General features: G+C 34.1%; 1 protein-coding gene across 18 annotated transcripts in view; it reads right to left on the minus strand.

The window, feature by feature from the left end:
- Positions 1-14,915, minus strand: part of PARD3 (par-3 family cell polarity regulator) — a 692,586-nt gene that overhangs the window by 353,131 nt on the left and 324,540 nt on the right. For all 18 annotated transcript variants that reach the window (XM_081300388.1, XM_081300389.1, XM_081300386.1 and 15 more), the window contains exon 5: positions 1,182-1,313. In XM_081300388.1, the coding sequence (XP_081156514.1) occupies positions 1,182-1,313 (132 nt within the window). The remainder of the gene's footprint in view (positions 1-1,181; positions 1,314-14,915) is intronic.

Here is a 14,915-nt window from a genome sequence, read left to right on the forward strand (position 1 = left end):
TGGAAGAATTAGCTTACCAGGTAAATTCTTAGTCTTTCTAGGAAGCAGCACTTCTAAAATAGTGATATAACACTGTCTTGGTCCAGCTATTTCTCCCCCAACCTTTGGTGCTGGGGATGAAACCCAGGACCTTGCATGTGGTAAACATGCACTTTACCACCAAGCAGAATTTGTAGCCCTTTTTTTTTTTTTAGCAAATGGTAAACAATTCAGACTTAATGAATCATTAGGTGGTTGTTTCACAAAGTAAACTAGCCAAACTCTAAATATCTGAATACTTAAAATAAGTCATTGACATTTATGAAGGGTGTGTTGGCTTGGATATGACATGTTCCCCAAAAGCTCACTTGTGAGACAATGCAAGAAAGTTCAGAGAAGTGACTGCATTGTGAGAGTCTTAACCCAATCAGGGTATTAATCCCTTGATGAGATTAACTGAGTGGGAAGTAAAGGCAGGCGGGGTGTGGCTGGAGGGGGTATATATTTATATCTGGCAAGTGGATACTCTGCTTCCTAACCATCATGTGAGCTGATACCCTTTGCCACACTCTTCTGCCATGATGTTCAGCTTCAGCTTGAACCATGAAGAATAGAGTCTGCTATCTATGGATTAAGACCTCTGAAATCATGAGCTCTCAAATAAACTTTTGCTCCTTTACAGTTGTTCTGGTTGGGTCCTTTTAGTCACAGCAGGAAAAAAAAAAAAAAAAAAAAAAAAAAAAAAAAAAAAAAAAAAAAAAAACGCTGACTAAACCAAAGGTATAAGTGCCTAAACCTGCCTGACAAAAATAAACTCGATAACCAGATTCTAAAACAACACCATGGCATATATTCCTCTCATAAAGTGAAGTCAGGAATAATGAAAAGTTTTAATTTGCCTTTCAGATTCCTTGACTTTCTGTCTAATGAAAAAGAGAAGAGCCTTGAAATTGTCCTCACTAACTGCATTATTCAAAGCCAAATATCTGGGCTGCTGCAACATTACCAGCTGCAGTACTTTAGAAAATCTCCTGCAAATATTCACAGCTACTCAGAAGAAATCTTTGAGTAGCACAAGAATATTCTGCATTTAGTTTTAGATGGACTCAGACATAGAACCTACTACTTGAAACTTTGTTTTAAGTATGTATGAGATAGGATGTTGCACCAAGGATGCATGTACAAGGAGGCTTTTATGTTACCTGTTCTTGCTTCTCCAACCACTTGTCCACCATTGGGTGACTGGCACTGAGAGATGAGCGAGCATTGTCTCTCTGGAATTGATTAGACCAGTTACTAGTATCCCGTGGGAGGCTTCTGTAGTTTTCATCTTTCTATTCAAAATGAAAAACAAAAAGGCATCTTGTGAAACACCAGACCAGAAGTAGTAGGAGAATGATTCCACATATTTAAAATATTGTTCCAAGTCTATACAAAGTAGCTGACTGAGAACATTACACCCACATTAGACCTCAAAAATGATGTAATGTGCTTAGGTCAGGGAAGTCTAATCTCTCTCTCTCTCTCTCTCTTTTTCTTTCTCTCTCTCTCTCTCTCTCTCTCTCACACACACACACACACACACACACACACACACACACACCACACAAAACACTTGTATACTTCATACTCCCACCTTACTCAATTTCCCCAGGCTGAGCAAGTATATTTAAAAAGTTAAAAAGGAAAAAAATCTGTAAGCGAGACATTGATTATTTGTTAATAGTGCCATCTTCTCTTTTTACTCTTCTTTCTAACATCATAATTATATCGTGGGGTGTCTTCTACAATTTACCCAAAATGTTGACAATAAGGAAGGCTAATAGATTTGCTACTTTGGGGATCCTTGTAGTTTTGTAACTTTGGGTAAGAGATTTTAGATTCTCAGGGCTATTGTGTTATCTATTTCAGAAACTGTCAGGATTAACTAAAATATCAAGATAAGGTGAAAGCTATCACAAACCTGACATTTTAACAGACACATAATCACTCACTCTGACATGGTTATGATAAGCTATACCTTAACATAAATAAATATTTATTAACTAAGTTTTTAATATTCCTCAGAATAATCAAGTGCTACTGGATGACTCAAAGAGTAAATTATAAGAACTTATTTTGACTTTTGAGCTTTAAAACTTAATTTTAATGTTCAGAAAAGAAATGACAAATCTAAGAAGAAGTAGAGAAATTGAATTTTGAGTTCAATAACTAAATCTAAATTATCTTCTATAAGAACAAATTTAAAATGTTACCTTTTGCTTAGCCCATCTAGTCAAAGTAAGAGATATATAATATTCTTCTTAATTTTGCTAAGAGCAGTCTGGCTATAAATATTATATATGCAATTGATTCTTATTCCTCATTCCTTAAACTATATAAGCACCACATATTATCAATTTTTTTAAGTGCAATAATATGATTGCATTGTATAACTCTTAGCTGTAGACCAGGTTACTCTTTTCTCTTTATGAGTTCTACCAGAGAATAAAACAAGTACAAATGAGTAGTCTTGGACCTATGTCAATACTATAACACTTGAAAATAAAGAAACAAAAAATATACATTTACCAATATAAACTTTGATGTGAAACTTTTGGATTTTTTTTTGAAGAATTAAACTGAAAAAGCTAAAATCATTTTTAGATTGTGATAGTCCAACATTTGCAGCAAGTAGGTTTTATTAGAAAAAAAATCTATAAAAAAGTTTACTAGTAAAAGTCATTACATTTCTGGTCAGTGCAGCTTGTAATGGGACTGTAATGGGACATAAACACAAGCACAAGAAAATGCTGATAAGATTAAGGATGCTGGTCCACACTCAGGGATTAGAGCTGACCTTGCTTACAGGCATGGAAATGATAAGGAGCAAACATGCCCAAGTCTAAGGAAAGGAATGGAGCAAACAAAGAAACTGAGACTCACCACATGTCAAAATACTAAGAGCCTTTCCTGAAAATGCGTGCTTCAGAATGAAGCAAAGGAAAAATTATTTTGCAGCATATTCCATAAATACACTGACAAGAACTTCAAATAAGCCACAAAGGATAGATAATCAGTGATAGAAACTTAAATGTCCACAAAGAGAAGAACAATTAGAAATAGGGTGAAATGCAATTTTTATGTAAGGGATATTAGAGTTTCCATTCACTAGGAATCTTCTTTTATTCATTTCCCATTTAAGATGATTATAACACCAACTCCTTGCTTAGAAATAAAATCATTAACAGAAGGTCTGAAAAACCTATCCTGTCTTTTCAGTAGGAAAGGTTTCAGAGAAACCAACAGTGCCAGGTGACAAGGGAAAGTTTTTTCTTTTCAGAAATGTGCCAAGTAATGGAGTAGAATAAATAACAGAATTAGAAAAATCAACTGTTTTTAATTCCTAATGGAATAATTAATTCAATTAATTATTGTTAAATGTTAGGTGAAAAGTTGATAGGGAATTGGATGTTTGCATAGTGATAAAATATCACTTGAAAAGGGAGAATACATACATCTTTAAAATAATAGATCTGGTTCTACTACCATTCTCAATTTTTTCCCCTTTTGTAATTCTGTCTGCAGCTGGTACTCCTTTGCTCCTTCTGAGTCCCCATCCCTGTTCTTATTCCTAAAACGGGTCCTCAAGTTCTCTTTCTATGGACTGATCACTACTGTCTCCCTGGACAAGCTCAAAAAAAATGCTTAATTTCAAAACCATCTATCCTGATAACATGGCACTGGTCACAAATACTAAATATTTTCCTAAATTCTCAGTATAAATTTACAATTGGAAGCCTCAAAGAAACGTCAAACACAACAGATCCAAAATGAAACTCACCTCCTAGGTCAACTCATGCACCCTTCCCAAACATATTCGGAATCAAACTCAACTCCTTCCTTTATAATCACCATAGTTCATAAATCTTGTGGTTTCAATATTCTTTTTTTAGATTTTATTTCTTGACCATAACTGCACTTCATTCAGGATCAATGTATCATTCATGTGAAATGACAACAGTGGCCTTCCGACAGGATATGGTCTCTAGCCCTAAAAAATAATGTTCTAGGCTGCTTCCTGGCTGAGAATTTTTCTCAAATATATGTTGGAACACGTGGCCTTTGTGGCAAACACTGTATAGAGACAGAGGAACTTTCAGGTGACTGTGCTTACACTGCCACACTCTCCTCTTCACCTTCACTCACCCTGTTTATGAGCCAAGACGTCCAACAGCATTTCTTCTACCCAAATAGTTCACATTCTTCAAACCCTAGGTTCAAATGCTACTTTCACTACAGAGCATTCCCCGATTCTCAACAGAACTAATCATGTCATGCTTTTTGTTACCTTTATATTCTAATTTTACTTTAATTATAGTTCTAACTTATAATTTAGCTAATTTTAAAAATTGCTATTTCCACTATTACAGTGAAGGCTGGACAGAGGTCATCATTCACCTTTAAACCCAAGCATTTAACACAGTGGCCTACACCAATGAGACAGCTTCTTTAATATTTTTAAGGTTTCCTATTTTACATGTTTTCAGAAAATTGGAATTTTAAAAGAACACTCTCATAAATTATTTCAAAAATTATTAAAGGAGCACTTTAAAGAGGTATCAATATAAACATGGATGAAAAGTACTTCCACTGAAATGTAATGATTGTATTTTGAGATTTATACTAAAAAATGTGTACCATTGATGTATGCATATTTCAATTTAATGTCACACCTACAGTATACCATGTCTTTGGAAAATGTGATTATTCCTAATTGCATATGAAAATAGTGTTATTTCTCCATTTAAGTCCATTATGCCATGTAGTTCATACAGCAGGGTACCATAGAATAATCAAGGTATGAAGATTATGGCTAAAAATTAAAGGACCTATTTTTTGAGGTTGTTGGTTTTTTTTTTTTCAGTTGTTGATGGATCTTTATTTTACTTATTTATATGTGGTACCGAGAAAAGAACCCAGGGTCTCACACATGCTAGGCAAGTGCTCTACCATGAGCCACAACCCCAGCCAGGACCTGTCTTTTTTCACTACACTTGAAAAATTATTTATTTTATAATTATATATCAACTTTGAAGAGTTAATGGATGAGAAAAGTAAAGCTGACATTAACTCCTCATAATAAAAGTTTTTATAATTTTTATAATGGGGAAGTCATTAATGAATCCATATATTAATTCATGTGTACTAAAAATTCAGCAAATTATAGTAGAATAAATAATAGAATTAGAAAAATCAACTGTTTTTAATTCCTAATGGAATAATTAATTCAATTATTGTTAAATGTTAGGTGAAAAGTTGATAGGGAATTGGATGATAATAAATCATTATCAATTAAGTAAAAATTTTTGAATCTATATTTTTAGCAACTAAGCAACATATATATTATATTGTTGATAGCATCATTCAGGTCCTACTAGCATTTTAGCCATGTTCTCCCACACAGTCTCGCTTAAAGTTTGAGTCAAGTGCAAACAAAAAATGTAGACCTGAAAAGCTATTATTCTGTATTTATGATGGGAATGGATAAACAAACATCATTTAATGCAATTTCTTTCTTGGGGGGCGGGGGTGAGGAGATGTGTGACCAGGGACTGAACTCAGGGGCACTCATTCACTGAGCCACATCCCCAGCCCTATTTTGCATTTTATTTAGAGACAAGGTTTCCCTGAGTTGCTCAGCACCTCACTTTTGCTGAGAATGGCTTTGAACTAGGAATCCTCCTGCCTCAGCCTCCCAAGCCCAGGGGATTACAGACATGTGCCACCATGCCTGACTTTTTAATGCAATTCATCACAATATATACATAGATGTTTACTATTTTGCCATTAAAATGTATATAGTAGACTATTTTCAATTTGAAATTATTGCAGAGAAAATTTTAAAAATGGGTAGTGTTAGTTATATCTATGCAAGACTACATGCAAACTCATTTATAAATCAGATTATAAAAATGTCAAAAATGTAAAATCAACCAATGTCAGTCCTCTATTTCATACCTTAAAAGAAGACCAAGCCATCAAATTGTATTATTCCTGTTCAGATTTTACAACATGATACAGCAATACTTATAATAAATTGGAGAATGTATTTTAAATCAATTTCATAACTTGAATAAATTAATGTCTCATTTCTGTACAGTAGTAAACATCAAAGCAAAAACAGCAATATTTAGACTTAAAAAAACTCTATCAGTAATATCAATGTGAAAAATACTAATGATTAAAATTGCTAATGACAAGACATAATTTATTCCACTAAAGCCTGTACTTTAAAGATTTTATAAGAAAAATAACTATAAGGAATTACTCTCCTTGTTTATTTTTATGTTTTAAATTATTTTAATCTTCCATTTAAGAGGCTGCCCCAAGCATCCATTCAGCTGTGTGCTGGATGGGGGAAGACTTTCCCTCTTGCCAGAAAAAAACAGATGTTCCTGCTGTGATCAGGGATTTTCCTTATCATCTAAAATGTACTGCCACATCATCAGGTGTCAAAAAGCCAGCAAGCTGGGAAATGCATATTAATGTGTTGCTCCCTGGTAGCAGTTTCCTGGTTATAGAGTAAATCTGGACCAGGGTACTGAAAGTAAGTGTGCTTTCTCCCCCACACTTCTCCCCAAGCCAATTATAATTCAATAAAAAGAAATCACATAGACTCCGACCAATGCCTTGAGATAGAAGCTTATTCCTGGCATGCTCAGCTGAGACTTCAAGGCTTTATCTCCCAGAAACAGCTATTTAGCTGATGGTCAGATTTCTTGGCAAGTCTACATGCCAATGTTGCAAAATCAGAACTATTTCATGATTTTTGAAGAAGTAATAGACATTTCTATCTTACTATGCAGGAAACCCAACTACATTTCCACTTTGCTTCAGTGCAAAAATTCCAGACACCTTTCTAAAAATCATGAAGAATCACACCATATTTTCAAACACAAAACATTCAATGCATATAAATTTCACTTTTGCACCCTCTGTGCATCATATGGTTTCAAATATTCCCATGTGATGTTAAGGTTTTAAATTTAAAACATGTTTTCAATGCTGCAATTGTGGTAAAAGAGAATTCAATTTTCCACTTTATCATTTCTTCAGGAAATGATACACAAAGAACAAAGGAAACTATTTTCAGGATATGTAACCTGAAATTATGAGACTAAAGTAAAATTAGTAATTATGGCTTTGGATAATTTTTTCTAAAAAAATTACATAAAGCTTGCTAAAATAATCAGTAATCACACTGTTGATTCAATGTAGCAGACTCTTTCCTCTCTTCATGAACAGAGTTTATCTTTTGTGCCGCCTGATAGGTACTCCAGAGTACAACTTAATAAACAACACTAGGGATAAAGCATATAAGAAGACAACTATAAAATGTTCTGTAAATAAAATTGTTTCTGACTTTCAAGTCATCCTCAAAAATAATGAGAGAAAGATGGGGGAGTAGAGAGAAGGGATGGAAGAGAGAGAGGGAAAGATGAATAAATTGATTTATATACCAAAAAAATAGGTTCAATTACCAACTTGTAAATGAAGGCAGAAAGTTCTGCAGCCAATAACATATCTATTAAGACTTTATTTTTACTTTTTTTTTTTTGGTACTGGGCACTGAAACCACGTGGCTTTATCACTATGTCCCCACTCCTTTGAATTTTATTTTGTGACAGGGTCTCACTAGATTGCTTAAGCTAGCCTTGAATTTGTGGTCCTCCTGCCTTGGCCTCTTGATTCATTGTGATTAAAAGTGTGCACCAGTACAAACCACAGACAATTTTTTTAAGTTTTTTTTTTTTTAAGATAAACAAAATACCTTTACTTTATTTTTTTTATATTTATGTTTTTATGTGGTGCTGAGAATCAAACCCAGTGCCTCACATGTTCAAGGCAAGCACTCTACCACTGAGCTATAATCCCAGCTCCCCCCACAAGACATTTTTTAAAACACAGAAACTAAGAATTTTCTTCCAAACACAACATAGGTTTAGATTATATCCACAGTGCTTTGGGACAAGAATTGTTTTCAAATTTCAGATTGTTTTTCAGATTTGGAAATATTTGCATATACAGAAGGAGATATATCTTGGGTATCAGACACACATCTAAAAACAAAATTTATTAATATACACCATTTACATGTAGTATGAAGGTAATTTTATAGAATATTTAAGCGTGCGCAAAAAAAAAAGTTTCATGGTGTGTAATTTATCAACTGTTACATTGGGTTGATGTTCAAAAAGTTTAGATTTTGAAGTATTTCAGATTGTGAATTTTCAGATTAGAGATTCTTGACCTGTATTCATCATCGCTTATGATAGATACATGGCTATTTTGAAGCATACTAGTATCCCCTCATCTGTGGCTTGGCTTCCTGAGGTTTTAGCTACCAGTCACCATGGTTCAAAATTGTGAAATGGAAAATTACAGGAAATATTCATAAGTTTTGAACAGTACAACATTCACAAGAATGTGATGAAACTGTGCCCTCCCGACTCTCTTGCTCTTTCTAACCAGAAGTGGATCAAACATTTGTCCAGACTATCCATGCCCATTACTCAGTAGTCATCATGATTATCAAATCAACAGCAGTAGTATCACAGTGCATATATTCAGGTATTAATTCTTATTTTACTTAATATTGTCCCCAAAATGCCAAAGTAGCAATATGCAAAGAAAAGCTTTGAAGTGCCCATCTTTTATTTATATTTATATTTATATTTATATTTATATTTATATATATATATATATATATATATATATATATTTATATATATATATATATATATATATATATATATATATATATGCTGAGGTTGTTTTGTTCTTGCACTTAAAACTACAAAAGTTATATGCTAAGTGCTTAGTTAAGATAAGAAAAAAAAACATTAAATTTAAAGGTTCACTACTACATAAAATTTTAGGCATCCACTGGGAGTCTTGAAGTGTACTCCTATGGATAAAGGGAATCTATAACAAACCCCCCCAAAAAGCATTATTTGACATCCCTGGTTGCTAATATACTATGTGAAATGCCTAATGTTGTTGATCTGAGGTCAGTTTTTTTCTCCATTATCTGTAATCCCTTAAACAATATCCAGCACATAAATGAGAATAAACATTAGTACATAAGTACATCCTACTTTCCTTTTTGATAACAGGTTGCCCTCCTATTCTTAATAACTACTAATGATAGTCAGGGAAGAAAGGAAGGAAATAATAGTGTTTATAAAACTTGTGCCAACGAAACCATGATGAGACAAACAGGAAGCCCAGACACCCACACATTTTTGTCAAAATGACAAAATTGTGAGGAATAGATACTTTGCTAAACTTCAGTAGAGTGTGCAACAAGAGACAACAATGGCTTTAACTTTTCAAAAATTTAAAACACGAAATGGTCAAAATTCAGAAATTCTGAAGGTAAACCTTTGTCAAATGCTCAAATTTTAAGTAATAAATATCTTATTTTTAAATGTCTGTTTTAACTTTTTAACTGAGCTTACATTTTAAATAGGAATTAGTAACAAAAACTGAAAATAATTATCCAAGTAAACTAATTACCTAACCAAATTAAAATGTAAAAAAATAAAACCTCTCAGCTTATACACATCAAATTTTATAATTTTTCCTTTAAAATTTTAAAGATATCATCCATAGTTGTTAAAACTCATTCTGGCCAGAAAATTCTGAACTATTGGCTCCCTACATGTGATATGACACATGCTCAATAACTTACAGATTACACTGTTAATCTGAGTGAGAAACTCACAAATGACAAAGGTACACAAACAGAAATTTATGTACAAAAATGGAAGTACATGTTTGAGAATTACATTGAAGTTTCCAAACAAGTTTCCAGACGCACAGGAAACTCTTCAGGTTAATACAAAACCAGACACATTTTTGGCTTTAACTTAAAATGTACAATTGGCCAGCAGCTTGTTAACAACTGCCAGATCACTCAAGAAAAATAACACCAAAAAGATGAATCTGCATCAGGCTATCCATATAAAGAGATCCAGTGTGCTAAAAGGTTGGTCAAAATCTCTCGTGGAGATTCAAGTCAAATAAACATAAAAAGGAGGAGACAACTCTCTCTAAAGCTTCTAGGTCTGTTCATAGAGCAGAAAAATGTGAAAGAAGAGAAAGAACAGCAAAAGAGCCTACTTTATCTAGGGTGCTGTAATTTGTCAAATGTTTTCTCTGCATTAATTGATATAATCATATGATTCTTCTCTTTAAGTCTATTAATGTGATGAATTACGTTTATTGATTTTTTATGTTGAACTAACCTTGCATCCCTGGGGTGAACCGCACTTGATCATGGTGCATATATTTAAATATGTTTTTGTATGCGATTTGCCAAAATTTTGTTGAGAATTTTTGCATCTATGTTCATCAGGGATATTGGTCTGAAACTTTCTTTCTTTGATGTGTCTCTGGTTTTGGTATCAGGATGACACCAGACTCATAGTATGAGTTTGGAAGGGGTATCTCCATTTCTATTTCATGGAATAATTTGAGGAGTATTGTTATTAATTCTTCTTTGTAGGTCTTGTAGAACTCGGCTGAGAATCCATAATGGTCCTGGGCTTTTCTTGATTGGTAGGTTTTGATGCCTTCTTCTATTTCTGTGATTGAAATTGATATGCTTAAATTGTGTATGTACTCCTGGTTCAGTTTGGGTACATCATGTGCCTCTAGAAATTTGTTGGTGTTCTTTTTTCAAAGAACCATCTTTTTGTTTTGTCAATTTTTTAATTGCTTCCTTTGTTCCAATTTCAATGGTTTCAGCCCTGATTTTAATTATTTCCCATCTTATACTACTTTTGGTGTTGATTTGTTCTTTTTCTAGGGCTTTGAGATGTAATATCAGCTCATTTATTTGTTAACTTCTTCTTTTAATGTATGAGCTTAATGGCAATGAACTTTACTCTTGGCACTGCCTTCATAGTATCCCAGAGATTTTGATATGTTATATTGGAATTCTCATTTAACTTTAAGAATTTATCTCCTCCCTGATGTTTTCTGTTATCCATGCATCATTCAATAGCATATTATGTAGTCTCCAGGTATTGGAGTAGCTTCTATTTTTTTAATTTTATCATTGATTTCTAATTTCATTCCATTATGGTCAGATAGAATGAAAGGTAGTGTTTCTATTTTTGTTGTATTTGCTAAGACTTGCTTTGTGGCATAACATATGGTCTATTTTGAAGAAGGATCCATGTGCTGCTGAGAAAAAAAGTGTATTCGCTTGTTGATGGACAGAATATTCAGGCTACTTGTTTGAACAAATTTTCCTAATCCACTTCAAGAACTCAGAATATAATGAAAAATTTTTCATGCAGAATTTTTTCCCCCTAGTACAGGGAATTAAGTCTGGCCCTTGTACATAATAGGCACATCCTCGACCTCTGAGCTATGCACCCAAGCCCTAGATGAAGTATCCTGAATCTGTAATAAAGAAGGCAAAGAATATCTAACTTAACCTGTTGCTGTCTCAAAGGGGAAATAGGAATCCAAAGAAGACCAGATGCTCTGCACAAATCAGCATGGATGTGCCTATCCATCTCAATGCCCAATTGCTAGTCAATTCCTGAGTAATGAGATATGCCATCTCTTCCCTCTCAAGGGTAATGATAGTAATTTCTGGTATCCATCCATTTGTAGAGATTGAACCCTCCCACAGAAAGTATCTCCTGAATTCTCTTATATAAAGTAAGGCACAGCAACTGAATAATCTTCAATCACATATTATATTTTTAGTACAGATGTTGGCTCACTGAGAAACACTACATAATCTTAAGAAAAAAATCATTAAAAGTAAAGGGGCTGGGGTTGTGACTCAATGGTAGAGCACTTGCCTTGCCTGTGTGAGATACTGGGTTTGATCCTCAACACCAAATAAAAATAAATAAATAAAGATATTGTATCCATCTATATATATATTTTTTAAAGTAAAGGGTCTGCTTTAAAATTCTGGTAAATTACAATGATATTTTTCCAGGTATAACTGGAAAACTGCATGTTTTCTTTTATAAAAACATGCAGAAGTAGGTGAGGAGGAGAGAAGTTTAATTCTTTTCCAAACTCTACAAAAAATGTTTTCTCCCCATTGATGCTGAGGAACCAAAGAACATGACCAACAAGGAAACCGGGACAATGGAAGCTTTCATTTTATTTCTTGCATAGTCCTTCATAAAAACCAACATGGCTATTCAATTTTCCTAAAGCCAAAAGCATCCCATAATCAGCCAATGTCAGGAATAGAGAAAAAGAAGTCCTCCATTTTGACCTATACTCCTTTAGCTACATTTAGGAGATAAACACACACACATACACACAAAACATTATTTCAGGTAGGATTAAATTTTGGGAAGCCTGATCTCTCATTTCTCTTTCTTATTCCTCCATTTTTAATTTTTTAATTTGAAATTTTCTTTTCTTTTTTTGAGATGAGATCTCACTATGTTACCCAGGCCAGTCTCAAACTCATGGGCTCAAGGGATTCACTGGCTTAAGCCTCCCAAGCATCTGACTACAGGCAGAAGTCACCTCACCTGGCATCATTTTTATCGCCCTGTGGTGCTAGAAATTGAACCCAGGACCTTAAGAGGCGAGGCAAGGGCTCTACTACTGAGTTCATTTCCAGTAATTGACTCAATTTCTTAAAGCACAAATAACATGAAGAGTACCATTTGACTAATATTGCTTGACTCTGAAAACCAAAATGAAATCTGAAACAATTTAAAATCATTTTAGAAATAATTTCTGACCTTGAAATATACACACATTTCATTTTCTTTCAAAAACACATAGCCCTGTTGATCTCAAAACTAAAATTATAAGTAACAACAGCATTTGCATCAAGACTGCTTTGCACAACACCAAGAGAAGAAGAGATTCTAGGGAATGAGGGAGAGAAAGTAAAATAGTCATCTTCTTATTCCATGATACTTACAGTCTTATGCCTTATCAAATGTGCATCATTGTTATGTTTTGGATCTGGAAGGTCCCTCCCCGAAAGCACATTAATGTGTTGAAAGTTTAGTTCCCAATGCAACAAGGATCTGAGGTAGAACTTTTAGGAGTAATAAGGGCTATGAATTCATCCATTGATAGCTGAATGGACTATGAGAGCAGGTGGAAACTGCAGGAAGTTAGGGCATGTTTGGAGGAAGGAGGTCACTGGGGGTGTGCGCTTGTACACAACATCTTGTCTCTGGCCCATTCATAATTTTGTCTCTACCTCTTTCTCCGCCTCTCCCTGCTTTCCCACTGCCATGGTGTCCTGCTTCACTTTAGGCCCAGAGGAAGGGAGCTGGCTGACCAGGAACTGAGACCTCCAAAACTACATGCCAGAACAAATCTTTCCTCCTCTTGTTCTTAGCAGGTATTTTGGTCATAATGATGAAAAGCTGACTAACACAATCATAAGTCTTTTATATTTATCTACCTATTTTTCAACTAAATCTGAAAAAGAATATATCTCTATATGCATATGTAGGTAAGTGTGTACGTATAAATATTTTTCAAGAAGTTACTAAAATTTCTAAGTCAAAATATCTGCGTCATATGTAACTAGTCAGATAATATAAAATATTCGCACTTTCTTCTTAATATTTTCAAGCTTACCACGCCAAGACTTCAGTGAATCAGATGGATTCACAGAACTATTGGGAATTTCCTAAACTCAATGTAAGGTACAAAGATAAGATACCTTTCCCCATAATTGCAAAACTGCCTCCTCAGGTAAACTATCTCTGTAGATGTATTTTGGACATTGCCTGTTGAACAAGAATAATGACTTTTCTAGAGAATTGCAACTCTCCTTAGGAAGTATCTAGTATTTAGAAACAGAAAGCACAAACTTCTAAAAAATTATGACACTTGGGGGTGCAGGGTATAAGTCAGTTGTAAAATGTTTACCTGACATACACAGGGTCCTGGACTCAAAAGGGCTCTGGACTCTCAGCAAAAAAACAACAACCAAAAACAAAACAAAACAAAAAAAACCTCTCCCCCCTCCAATTCCATCAGAAGACAAAGCATCAAAGCATATTTTCTGAGCAGGATATTCAAGGAAATTATTTTTGCCCTAAATTATAACTAAAAATTAGAATTTTAGAAAATGTGATTCAGAGAATTTTTTAGTAGATCCTGCCCTCTCTGGAAAGCTTAATCTGATTAAAGCAGAAACATAACAGCTGAAGCATCAGTATGACCCACGAAAAATTGAAAGCCAGGAGAATGCAGCATGTTTAAAACCAGTGGGCAAGGGCTCGGCATGGAGCTCAGTGGTAGAGCACTTGTTTAGCATGCACAAGGTGCCGAGTTCCAGGACCAACATAGCTAATTACATAGAAAACAAACCAAGTGACCATTTCTTAGATTCAGTCTTATAACAGGAAAGGTACCAACCACAAATCAATAATTAATAAATCAGCTGAAAAACATATCTCATTTCCAAAGAAGGAAATACACATATAAGGGAATGATGAGGTGTGTTAGAAGGCTTGCAGAGACCAGCAGCTGAATCCTGGTTCCAGACATTCCAATTACCTGTGTATTAGAATCTCTGATTATTAGCACAAAATGGAAGTGATACAAACTAGTGTATAATGTTAGAGTCTTAAACAACTTAATTTAGAAGAAAAAGTTTAGATTTACAGAAAAATTTACAAAGATTGTACAGAGAGCTCCTGTAAATTCTTTACCCAACTTCCTTTCATAACCTATGGGTTATTTCTAAACACCAAGAAATTAACATTGGCATAATACTTTTTCCTCATTTTATTCACTAATGCTCTTGTTTTATACTAGAAGCCAATCCTGGATTCCAAACTGCATTTAGTCACCAAGTTCTCCTAGCCCTTCTCTGGCCCTAATCAGCTTCTCAGTCTTCCCTTGTTTTTCTATGACCATGACACTCT

This window comes from Spermophilus citellus (genome assembly GCF_964194105.1).
Source record: "Spermophilus citellus genome assembly, chromosome: 6".
Taxonomy (NCBI): domain Eukaryota; kingdom Metazoa; phylum Chordata; class Mammalia; order Rodentia; family Sciuridae; genus Spermophilus; species Spermophilus citellus.